Raw genomic sequence first — 12,795 nt, 5'->3', positions numbered from 1 at the left:
ATAACATGAATAAACATCACTAGGGACTTAAAACTTTTCAGAAATGTGACCCAACACAGGGAAAAGTAGAAGAAACTGAAAATCTTCAAAATGCTGCAGAAAAACCTTAGTACATTAAGCAGATGCAGGAACAAGCCGCAGAACAAACCATTCATATCAGAGTACAATAAAATCTCATGATACATTGGAGCACCGACATATCACGAGAGCCAGAAACAAAATAAGACACATCTATTACAGAAATGGTGGAAATCGCATAAAGAGCAAGAAAGCATGGGAGTTTTTCTTTTTTCAAGTGGATTATGATTCAGCAGCAATCTCCATAGTCATGGAATGCTTTTCGCCTTCATTCTCAAGCTGGCTGTAATTTCCTTTTTCCTTAAAGAGTTGGATGTGGTGGTGTTTGCAGTAAAGCTTGCCTTCATGTGCAATATAATTAGATGGGCTTATGGTGCAACCTCCATGTGTGCATTTGAAGCAGCTCCTGTGGTATGGGGTCCCATTGACCGAAACCTTTGAAGACAATAATCAAGATTAGCTAGATGTTTAAGTTTTATAAATAATAGCTGTTTCTTTTTGTGAAATTTCAAATTTAATTACCTTCTCAATTGGATAAACGGTCTTCTGACAGCCCACACATTTTTCTCTGGTACCAGCAAACAAGTTTGAGACTGAGTTGCCATTCTGCAAGAGCCCAATTTAGTTCTTATTAGCACATCACATAATTTATTTATCTTCAAAACAATAAAAGAAACTTTCTGTAGGGTTCTAGAGTGCTTGAATTTATATCAACACAGTGAGAATTCATGAATTCATATAAACTCCACAAGATCCTATATGGGTCTCACAACTTATATCACAAGTCCCATATGAGAGACTTGGGAATTTATTTTTTATTTTACCTCACTTAGGTTAAAAAGAGAGATCATTTACCTCTTTATCAGTAGAAGATTTCTCCGGCTTCAAGATTTTCGGTGTCCCTGAAAGAAAATTGACAAAGAAAAGTTAATAAATGAATATTTTTTTTATTTACATAGTGCTTTTAAGAAATTCACAAGCTAATTATTTTTGAGTTTTTACCTTCAAAACTCTTGTCCAGGCTGCCAGTTCGCTTGAAGAGTTGATCATAGTGAGGCCTGCAGTATAGGACCCCCTCAAATGAACAGTAGTTGCTCAGCTGCAAATGGAGAAAATAGAGAAGACAAGATTACTGAGCTTTCCTTCCAGAGCAAGACCATTAGGATTGAAGAAAGCTAAAAAATTTATTGTTCCACTTATACATTTTTCCAGAATGAAATTGTTGTACACACATGCACCGATCAAAATTTCCAATTGACACCTCAAGTGCATGCATGAAACAAGCACACAAAATAGAATATCTCCAATTTTGTCGATTCATCAACTTCAAACTGAGGATCTTACCATATCTCTAATAGAAGTATAACTTAATTGCGTGCGACATGATTAATTAGGATGGTACAAATAGCAAGAACAAAAATATACGTATGATCTTAAAATAAATTAATACATCCATTGGCAATATAATGAAGAGAGAGAGAGATTGACATGCATGGAAATATATATACCTTGAGGGTACCCGTGCAGTGGTGGCATCGGAAGCAAGCCTTGTGGTAAACTCTGGAATCGGCGGCCAACCTATCGACCAAGTACACCGTCTTTTCGCAAGCCGTGCACTTTTGTGTGGTGCCTGCAAAGGTAGCCATGGCCTACGGCTTCCAATCCACAACCTCAGCTCACCACCAACCAACCCTTTAAAAATGAAGACCAAGAGAGAGCCTGCAGCAGCTTGCCTTTTTATCCCTAATTAACAAAACAATAAAATTCCCTTAATCCCTCTCTGTTTTTCACTCCTCTGCCTCTTTATCGAAAACTAGAGAGAAGAAAGTGGAAGGAGATCAAAAGTGGTGGTTGAGAGAGAATTGCGGGAGACTAGAAAGCAAAATTCATAGATGAACAGATGGCTATGGCTGGCCATTCGGCAATCATTTTGTCCGAACTTAAAGCAATTCCATTTCATCAATATAATCCTTTCGAGCCTTTTCTTTTGTCATAATATCTGCTTTTATTTACTATTTTCCTATAATTTCACGCTTTTATGAATGATAATTTGGCAAATACCATGAACAAAATCATGGGTCCAAAACATGCACAAAAGTTAATAGTTAACGTTGATGACTAAAATAGTAGAGAAACTGTTGTCCTAATTGCTGATAAGTAAATCAACCACGGCCAATAGGGTGTTAGTTGGATTGACTCAAGTTTTTGGTATGTTTTTAAGTGATCGTGAGTTCAAACCCTCATGATATCTGTGTGTGTCGAGTCATTCTATGAAGAGGGTAAGGCCCTTAGATAAAGTCCTATATATTCACCGTTTGATCAAACTAACCAATTTAATCCAACAATTAAGACATGAAATCTCATCTAAATGACTTAAATAAGGCTCTCATTATAGAATTCTTGCCCATGAGTGTAAGTTGTACCTCTACCCTTACTTTGGCCCAAAAGAAAAAAAACCACCCAAGATATTTTTTTTTCTTTTTCAAAGATGATGGGCCTTGAGGTTTCTCGATTACCAAAATTCATCATGAAGTTCCTAGCTGGGTTCAGGTTTCTTTTTCCCTCCTAATTATAATTCCTTTGGTCAACATGTATAATTATAAATTATGATTATATCTTCTTTAAGCTTGTTAATGATCAATGTGAACAATTTAGCTGTGCATTAGCTGGCCTAATTATAATTTGGTGCCCCCTTCTCTTAAAGGATTTTCTCCTTACCAAAGGGTAGTAAGCTGAACATGTTTATTTATTCTGTTTCTTATTTTATTTTATTTTTAGTTTTTAGAAGCATGCTTGTTCAACTTTGAGATATATATGCCCCCCAAAAAAAAAAAAAAAACCTAGCAATTGGGAATGGGCCTAAACTCATTAACAATTAGCCTGACCTCTGTCCAAAGATTAGATTTATTGAAGTATGGAGCTAATTCCAATTATTTTTGTCCCTAACATGTCTGCAATTTAAATCTTTTTTTCTTAGTACATGCGATTGGGGAAGGGGATTGACATAAATATTCACTGGGTGCCTGAAAATTTCAAACCTCTGCCCAAATGAGTGGAGTAGAAGTGGAATTTAAATCCTAATGTCTTGTTAAACATATTATATTAAGTTGATTCAATGCACAAATCAGGACATTTTGATTAAATAGTTCATCTTGTGTGGACCACAATTAATGTATTTTAGTGTAACAGTTACAGAAACTACATTGAAGGTCAGATCCCATATCCACAGGCACATGTAGACTAGAAAAGAAAAGAAACCAGATCAATAGGATGGCAAAAGAAAACCAATATTATATTACAATAATTCCGTACTGCACATCATGAATATCATTGACAGGGCATTTGGTCTAGTGGTATGATTCTCGCTTTGGGTGCGAGAGGTCCCGAGTTCGATTCTCGGAATGCCCCTTTTGCCAAATTTTTTTTTCCTTCTTGTTCCATTTTAGCCAGAAATCCATGTACCTAATTGCATAATGTATCCTTCTACATCATTGCTCAACCAAACACTTTATTGAAATCACTCAATCAGCTAAAGCCAACAAAATGTGATCTATGCAACATACTCCTGTTGATTTTGATGCAAGATGAAGAGTTTTCAATTCTTGAAATGCCACTAATACAAGGTTGGGGTCCAAAAGGTGCTTTCACAAAATGGACCACTTGTAACATTTTATCAATACTTATGTAGATTTCTATCAATACTTACTTGTAAGCAAACCAATCCTAGATAAAGATAATTAGCATTTGCAAGTATTCATTGCTATTGTGAGGGCATTTGGTCTAGTGGTATGATTCTCGCTTTGGGTGCGAGAGGTCCCGAGTTCGATTCTCGGAATGCCCCTTCTGCCCAATTTTTTCTTCTTATTGTTCCATTTTACCCATAAATCCATGTACATAATTGCACAATGTATCCTTCTACATGATTGCTCAACCAAACACTTTATTGAAATCACTCAATCAGCTAAAGCCAACAAGAATATGAACAGAAATTTATACAACACATGCTCTTGTTATTGACAAGTACACATCAATTGCCTGACAACAAAATGTGATCTATGCAAACATACTCCTCTTGTTTTTGATGCAAAAGATGAAAGCCCCGTTTGGTTCACGGAATGGATTTGAGAGGAAATCATTTCCCATGTCATTTCCCAAGAAATGGGAATGAAAGATTCATTTACTACGTTTAGTAATGTCGAGAAAGTAACCGGGAAATTTTACTTTGTTTCATTTCCCATATTTGTTTTGAGTAGGAATGAAAAACAAAGTTTGTATAATTTTTCAATTATGCCCATATTAAATAAAATAAAAAAAGAATGCATTTAATGATACGTTGTAATTATAAATTGTTCATAAGGACAAAATAGTCATGAAAATTGTGTATTGAATGTTGACTTATTTTCCCAAACTTTCCCGTGAGAAGGGAAAACAAAACCCAAGTTAAGAGGAGGGCTTCACTTTCCCCTTTACTTTCCCATGTGCCAGACAACCATTTCCCATGCCTGGACTTACCAAACATAGGAAAGCAATTGAATTCCCATTCTCAAGCCTCCTTTCCCATGAATCAAACAGGGCGAAGAGTTTTCAATTCTTGAAATGCCACTAATACAAGGTTGGGTCCAAAGGTGCTTTCACAAAATGGACCACTTGTAACATTTTAACAATAGTTATGCAGATTTCTATCAATACTTAATTGTAAGCAAACCAATCCTAGATAAAGATAATTAGCATTTGCAAGTATTCATTGCTATTGTGAGGGCATTTGGTCTAGTGGTATGATTCTCGCTTTGGGTGCGAGAGGTCCCGAGTTCGATTCTCGGAATGCCCCTTTTGCCCAATTTTTTTTCTTCTTATTGTTCCATTTTACCCAGAAATCCATGTACATAGCACAATGTATCCTTCTACATGATTGCTCAACCAAACACTTTATTGAAATCACTCAATCAGCTAAAGCCAACAAGAATATGAACAGAAATTTATACAACACATGCTCTTGTTATTGACAAGTACACATCAATTGCCTGACAACAAAATGCGATCTATGCAACATACTCCTCTTGATTTTGATGCAAAAGATGAGTTTTCAATTCTTGAAATGCCACTAATACAAGGTTGGGTCCAAAGGTGCTTTCACAAAATGGACCATTTGTAACATTTTATCAATACTCATGCAGATTTCTATCAATACTTAACTGTAAGCAAACCAATCCTAGATAAAGATAATTAGCATTTGCAGGTATTCATTGCTATTGTGAGGGCATTTGGTCTAGTGGTATGATTCTCGCTTTGGGTGCGAGAGGTCCCGAGTTCGATTCTCGGAATGCCCCTTTTGCCCAAATTTTTTTTTCCTTCTTGTTCCATTTCAGCCAGAAATCCATGTACATAATCGCATAACGTATCCCTCTACATGATTGCTCAACCAAACACTTTATTGAAATAATGTGTTATTGAAATCACTCAATCAGCTAAAGCCAACAAAATGTGATCTATGCAACATACTCCTGTTGATTTTGATGCAAGATGAAGAGTTTTCAATTATTGAAATGCCACTAATACAAGGTTGGGCCCAAAGGTGTGCCTTTCACAAAATGGACCACTTGTAACATTTTATCAATACTAATGCAGATTTCTATCAATACTTAATTGTAAGCAAACCAATCCTAGATTAAGATAATTAACATTTGCAGGTGTTCATTGCTATTGTGAGGGCATTTGGTCTAGTGGTATGATTCTCGCTTTGGGTGCGAGAGGTCCCGAGTTCGATTCTCGGAATGCCCCCATTTTTTGTTTTGGAGATATTTTTCCTTCTTTTTTGCTTTGTTCCAATTTCATTATAGCTAGAAATCTACCCATACCCACATGGTATCAGGAACGTATAAATTACTGAAAAAACTCAACTCAATCAGAAACTATAGAAACACAAGAATGCCTTATCAAAAACATGTGATGCGTGCAACATATGATTTACTCTACTTGATTTGGATGCAAAAGATGAGGAGTTCGATTCTCGAAACGCGGTTGATCTAGTCTAATGAATCTTGCTTGGACATAGTTCAAGTTGTTTCAGGAAATGAATGCCACATTTCTAATAGTTTACAAAGCATGAAGCATGTGAACTAAAAATCAACTAAAAAACAGTTTTCAATCTATAGCTTCAATAAATATTTAGCAAGCAAAGCAAGAATGTGTTAAATCTGTAACCTAGAGAAACCGACGTGACAATCGTACCACGCAAAGTAGCATCATGCCGTTTGTTTGTTAATTTATGCGTTAATCAAATACTTAATTTTAAGCTAATCAACATGAAGCCCCCATAGACTATAGTGTGTATTTTTATTGTTGCAGTCATACAACCAACTTCAGGGTAATAGCAAAACAGAAAACAGCTGGATCAATGGGTTAACAAAACAAAACCAATCAATCCTGAATCAAGCTAATTAGTATTCGCAGATATTGGTTGTCATCACGAGGGCATTTGGTCTAGTGGTATGATTCTCGCTTTGGGTGCGAGAGGTCCCGAGTTCGATTCTCGGAATGCCCCTCTTTTTTGTCGGCGATATCTTTCTTCTAACAGAGGATTCATTTTTTTTGGGGTCAGAATTCTAACAGAGGATTCAATCTTCAAATTACTCTAAAACTATGCTATTTTCAAAAACAATTACTTTGTTAATTGCAATATCACAAAAATAAATAAATAAATAAAATAAACAACGAAAAGGCATGATGAAGGAGAAGCAGCTGTTATTATGAAACCCAAATAAGCCACCTTTTTCTCACCTGAGCTAAGTTTGCAGTTTGCAAAGAAGTCTTGATCTTTCTCATCATCAACTTCAACGCACAAGAAAAAAGGTGGGCTGACTGAAAATTGAGAAAAAAGAAAACACAGAGGAGAAAGGAAAAGAAAATTATGGGATTCTGCAGTTTGAGTTTGTGTAGAGTTTTAATTTAAGACACGAATGAGATTTTCGAATTTGTTTTGGGTGGTGGGTTTTTGAAGTTTTGAGCTGAAAAGGAGCTTTAAAGCCGAAAGGAATCTTTGATATTTCACTGTGGGCTCTGGACTCTGCTTTATATTTTGGCGCCGCGTGGGTGTTCTTTAGCCTTGAATTTCTCGCCTATGTGAAGCGGGAACGACCTAGAACAAGTTAGTATATTGTAATATTTTAATCCATTTAAGTTTAAAACGGGAGTCTCGTTTTCCCATCATCACTTAACAGAATTTTTAATAAGAGAACCACATTACAACAAATTTTCAATGTTCTAAGTATCTCGTTGTTTAAATTGAAAACATAGAGACAAACATATCATAAGGGTACAACTGCGAGTTACCAAACCCGTTGGTGACCAAAACCAACATCTTACTCTTGGTTTGAAAGTTTTGAATTATTATTATTAATGGTCCTTTGATATAATCTAGTGAAATTTAACATTCACTTTGTTGGAAGAGCTCTTAAGTTTAAATTTTCTAGAGAATAGTTGTTGAATAAAAAGAATTTGGGATTGTTGAGTGGTGGTTGTTAGCTAGATGTTTTAATTTCTACAATTTTAATTGGTAAAAGAAAGAAAGGGGTAACCAAACACTGCAGATTACATAACTCATAGACTCAAATTCGTTAACCAAAACAATCATATGCAACGGCTGTACATTACAATTCAGAGAGTCAAATTCTATACAATAAAACTCAAATAATAGCGTTCCAACTTCCAACATTGAGACAATGACCCATATGCCTACCCCAAAGCAACACACAAGGTAGTTTGCACCAAGCACATAACAGAAGACCACGGTCATATATCAACAAACCCTAATAGGCAAACAGCGAAAGTCACTTCGAAAATGGATTGAAGGAAATCCACTCTCAGAAATGGAAGTATGTCATCTGGTACGAACAAGAAAACTCAATTTTTTGATTTGGAATGCTTTACTAGCCAGTCGATGACTGTATCGATGTTGGTGGAGTTCTTGCAAGAAATCATGAAGCAGCAAACTTCCCTATCGGTAATGGACTTGAGATCCCTGCACGGCAGAAACCGATGCTTAATACACGATTCATGTATAAAATTAAAATGAACTTTATGCTTCATTTTCCTAAGTCCAAGAATGTGCAAATCACCAATGTTATGCTGCACTTCATATCAAGCACAAGAAGTTCGTTTGACGAGAGTTCAAAACAAAGTTTAGACAAAGATTTTTCACTTACATTTCTTCTGTCAAATCCTGCTTAGACAGAGCTTCCTTTTTGTCAATCTTGTTACCTAGTACTAGCAAGGGAATGCCATTTAGTGATGGCTTACTCAACAAGTCATGAAGTTCTCTTCTCGAGACCGACAAGTTATCATAATCAGCAGCATCCACAACATAACTGCAACAGACAAAAATCATAAAAAAATAAAAATAAATGCAACACAGCTGGTGAATTCAGTTATATGATCAAATTAACTTGCCAAGATTTCAGCAGAAAGTTGCTCACAAAAAATAAACATCTTATGCAAGGCTAGTAAACAAATATATAAAGAAAAATGTCAAGAAAAGGCAGCATCTATAGTATCTGACCGGCAATTATCAGCTCTGCAATGATAACGTTGCATACAAAGTGTACATATAAAAGAGTTAAAAACATACACAATAGAAGAAACTGCACGGCAATATCTTTCCCACATGCTTCGAAACCTAGGTTGACCACCAAGATCCCACAACTTTATTGTGACATTCCCTTTTGTTACTTTCCTCATATTGAATCCAACCTGTAGATATAAAAGATGCATTATGTGAGATATCTAAAGTAATAGTAAACTACAACATATAATTTTGGCAATGCAAATGACAAGTTCTGAATAATAAAAATTGAAGACATTTTCCTAGAGACAAATTTAAACTTGTGTAATTCTTGAGAAAGATGACATACCGTCGGGATCATGTCTTCACTATATCCACCAGTCTAAGAATAAGATCAAGAAGCAAAATTTAGCCATCAGCACGAAACCAACACAGGGAGAAAAGGATATACAAACATATTGCACCACAACCAAATGAATATATTTACTTACTGCAATAACATTTACAAGTGATGTTTTCCCAGCATTTTGAAGGCCTATCAAAGATAGCTCCATTTCTTGCTTGAAAAAGAGGCTACAAGAGGGGAGAAAAGATACTAATAAGCAAGTTATTTAATCAATTGTAAAAGGTTGTTTCCAACCAAAAAAGGGTAGGTAACCAAACTGAAATATTTTCAACAATTTCACTTATGAGTTGTGACATCATTCTGCCCAACTTAATGCATACATTTGGTGAAAGATAAACACTGTGAGCAGTACAGTAAGCAATGAACATCAGTTGGATACACACATTAAGAAATAGTAAATTCAGTGGCTTCTTAGTTGATCAAGTTCCAGGCAACCTAAATACCATAAATAAACCAATCCAAGAAACACTAAAATAAACCAAAAAACAGATTCAAGTCTTTAGCAGAATATGTTACTCAAAGACAACAGTTGAGATATGCTAATTCAGCACCTGTACATCCATATCCAATCCTTTTAAAACCTACGGAAGCAACAATATGCAGATATAAATTACCGACTTTATTCTCCAAAAACGAAAATCAACCGTGCGTACATGCACGAAGACGCCTCCATCATTGAAGGAAATAATCCGGTTTAAACTAGTTCCCTAGCACTATAATAGTTTTCTCCAAAGATCAACCAAATTTAGCCTCGAAAACTATTCCCAGACCCAAATTTGACAGTTTTTCAGCAAAAAAAAAAACATCAGAAACAATGGTTCTAGATTAATTCAATTGCCAATCATGTCTTGATTCAAGATTTCTACATACTGACAATTCGAGAATAAAAACTTCAGCTCTTTTCTTTTTCCCCTGTTCCCATCAGCCAAACTAGAAGCAAGAAAAGCTAAAACTCTTCTCAAAGCTAAACCCAATTTCGAAGAAGCGAAAACAATGCAACATAGATGGAAAATCCAATAAAAAAATCACAAATTCCAAGTCCTACGTCGTTTTCCATGGTATTAGTATTAACTTAGCGGGAAATTCCAATTTTTCCCGCTCCACGACAATGAAAACTTAAAGAGATTGTTTCAGAACCAAAAAAAAAAAAAAAAAAACCTTAAAAGAGATTGCAAATTTCCATAAAATCAAACCGGTATTCTATTACCCAGACTTTCTCAGCATCCAAACAACGAGAACAACAAAATCAAGATGAACTAAATCCAAACTATACAGAATAGAAACTCTACCTTCGTAGCCAATTGAGAAAAGCTTCCCACAACCCCATTGAGAAGGAGCAAATACAAGAATAAATTGAAAACCTTTTTCAATTTTAGGGTTTTGAACGATTTCAGATTATCCACATTGAAATTCTCTCTCTGCAGCTCTATGTGCGTTTGGAATTCCTTTTCTGTCAGCAAAGAAATTATAACAACTTTACAAAAGAAAAAAGAAAAAAATATAATGAAAGATAATTAATCAGACAAATTGAGGAATGTTCCTTTTATTTATACACGCGCCTTCTGAAGAGTGAAGAAGAATATTGGATCTTGGAGACATCTGTGATGATATTATTAGAGGAGAATAACCACGCGCTCTGGTGAAATGTGGGTTGGTTTATGGTACTGCCAAAAGTTGAAGTTGGGAAGTGGTAAAACGACGTCGTAAATGATTTTTGAAATTGTCTAGCCCAGGCTGTTCAAATGAACTAGCAGCTCATCCAATCAACAATTTGCCAGGTTGGCTTTTGACCAGAAAATTGAGAGGACCTTGCAAGTGTTTCAATTCAAGTTTGTGAAAATGTATTGAATTTTGCTAACGTCAGTTGCTCATAAATACTCACGATGTATTTATAATTTTTGAACGTTTAACGTTGATCATTCGTAACGGTTATGATGGTTGCTCGTAATCACTCACAATGCGTTGATAATTTTTAAACGTTGATCTAGTACGAATCACACATGCATCAATGGTTAGAATTTGATAACATAACTACGAGTTTTATTTATTTATATTAAATAGAAACTTCATTAGATAAATTTCAACAATACAATCAAATACATCAACAAGACATATAAAATACCAATCCCAGAAGGGCAACAAATTAACATGCTAAAAGAAAAACTAACGTGAACAAAAGTCGCACTAAAACTATTAGCCCACATTACTACAATTAGCCATAAGTCCAAACAAAGCCAACAAACCCAACATAAACCCTATATCAACCCATGAGCCTAAATGAATCCTACCACTACCACCTGAAGAAGCGTTGTCGCAGCCACACCCACCACCGCATGTAACGACCTGGTCCTAAATAAATTAGTAAATATTAATTTATTCAGAGAAAATACCATTTTTGTCCATAGAATATTTTATTTGGTTTTAAATTGACTTTTTGACTGAGAAGGAATTTGAGAATTTCAGTTGTACCGTTACGTAGAGCTCGACAAGATGAGTTCGTAGACATGTAGTTGGCTCGATTTGGAGTTGTAACGAGGAAGTTACGATCAAAAGAAACTCAGTGGCACAATCGTAATTATATCAAAATGGGATTTTTTATTTATAAAAATCAGATTCTCTCTCTCTCTCTCTCTCTCTCTCTCTCTCTCTCTCTCTCTCTCTCTCTCTCTCTCTCTCTCTCTCTCTCTCTCTCTCTCTCTCTCTCGCATGCTCTTTCTCTCTCTCTCTTTCTCCCCGACGGTCTCTCTCTCTCTCTCTCTCTCTCTCTCTCTCTCTCTCTCTCTCTTTCTCTTTGAAACTCCAGGCCACCGCCCGCAGCTCCTGACAGGACCGGTGCCAAAAGGATCGGCTCGGCCTTGGCGCCACGACCCGAACCTTCCCCGACATCGGCTGCCGCTCCAGCCTCCTGAAAAAGACGATTTTGACCGGTTTTTGCTCGAACTTCGCCGACTCCGATATCCCTCCTCCGGTGGCCATTGCTGGCCATCAAGGTATGGTTTCGCGCATACTTTTCATGCTCTAGCTGCCTGTTGGGTAGGATTCGATCAATTCCTAGGGTAGGTAATTCGATTTACGAATTAAAATTTGGCCAGTTTTGGGATCGCGATTTCGGCCACTTTCGGTCAGTTTTTGGGGTAGGTCCAAGAACAAAAGTGGTTCCAAATAGGGTGTTATACCTAGGGAAGGAGTTTGGAGCCATGGTTTTGAGATTTTCCTGCGATGCGTAATCGCTTTGGGCACCCACGAGATGCTGGCGCTTGCGACGGCGCGTGGGCACTGTAGGAAGGGCACTATGTCCCAATGTAATCTCCTGGTTCTCACGAGTGCGCGGATTTCAATTTGGATACCGTTTGAGTCCCGAACGAATATCGCCTATTGTGTGTTATCCGGTTTCGATAGGTTGGGACTGTTGGATGGTCTTGAATTTAATATATGTTAATCTAGGCAGTTCTAGAATCGTGTAGGAATTCATGGATCGTAAATCGGAGCCCCGGATGTTCCGATTTAATAATTTAAAATTTATGTCTATATTAACCGTCAGATCGTGCAATCGTGAGCGATCTGACCATCCGATCTGGACAAAACTTGCAGGACGAGTGTGTTATACCTTGTAGAACCCATAGGAACTTTCGGATCGGAATTGGAGGTCGTGGCCCCCGTGGGCCCGTTTGACCAAGTTTGGGTTTGACTCTTAGTTGACCGTGAGTCTTTCAAGCTCATTTTACTTTCCTAGGAGAATTTTAATGACCCTAGT

The 12,795-nt window shown here is 36.6% G+C and overlaps 2 protein-coding genes and 6 non-coding genes across 8 annotated transcripts; 6 read left to right on the top strand and 2 right to left on the bottom strand.

The window, feature by feature from the left end:
- Positions 7-7,075, bottom strand: LOC18767362 (LIM domain-containing protein WLIM1). Its single transcript, XM_007201246.2, has 6 exons — positions 6,856-7,075; positions 1,587-1,821; positions 1,081-1,177; positions 934-980; positions 601-684; positions 7-513 (listed from the first exon to the last, which is right to left on the bottom strand). The coding sequence occupies exons 2-6, from the start codon at positions 1,722-1,724 to the stop codon at positions 301-303; spliced, it is 579 nt and encodes a 192-aa protein (XP_007201308.1). The 5' UTR covers positions 1,725-1,821; positions 6,856-7,075; the 3' UTR covers positions 7-300.
- On the top strand, positions 3,415-3,486 carry TRNAP-UGG. The gene has a single exon. It is a non-coding gene; the product is annotated as a tRNA-Pro (tRNA).
- TRNAP-UGG lies at positions 3,848-3,919 on the top strand. The gene has a single exon. It is a non-coding gene; the product is annotated as a tRNA-Pro (tRNA).
- Positions 4,835-4,906, top strand: TRNAP-UGG. The gene has a single exon. It is a non-coding gene; the product is annotated as a tRNA-Pro (tRNA).
- Positions 5,334-5,405, top strand: TRNAP-UGG. Its single transcript has one exon. It is a non-coding gene; the product is annotated as a tRNA-Pro (tRNA).
- On the top strand, positions 5,785-5,856 carry TRNAP-UGG. Its single transcript has one exon. It is a non-coding gene; the product is annotated as a tRNA-Pro (tRNA).
- On the top strand, positions 6,548-6,619 carry TRNAP-UGG. Its single transcript has one exon. It is a non-coding gene; the product is annotated as a tRNA-Pro (tRNA).
- Positions 7,649-10,527, bottom strand: LOC18766231 (ADP-ribosylation factor-like protein 8a). The gene is made up of 6 exons (XM_007201299.2): positions 10,331-10,527; positions 9,127-9,208; positions 8,985-9,017; positions 8,702-8,823; positions 8,280-8,441; positions 7,649-8,095 (listed from the first exon to the last, which is right to left on the bottom strand). The coding sequence occupies exons 1-6, from the start codon at positions 10,366-10,368 to the stop codon at positions 7,978-7,980; spliced, it is 555 nt and encodes a 184-aa protein (XP_007201361.1). The 5' UTR covers positions 10,369-10,527; the 3' UTR covers positions 7,649-7,977.

This window comes from Prunus persica, chromosome G8 (assembly GCF_000346465.2).
Source record: "Prunus persica cultivar Lovell chromosome G8, Prunus_persica_NCBIv2, whole genome shotgun sequence".
Lineage (NCBI taxonomy): Eukaryota > Viridiplantae > Streptophyta > Magnoliopsida > Rosales > Rosaceae > Prunus > Prunus persica.
Note: the sequence above shows the minus strand (reverse complement) of the source record. Positions and strands in the feature narration are given on the sequence as shown.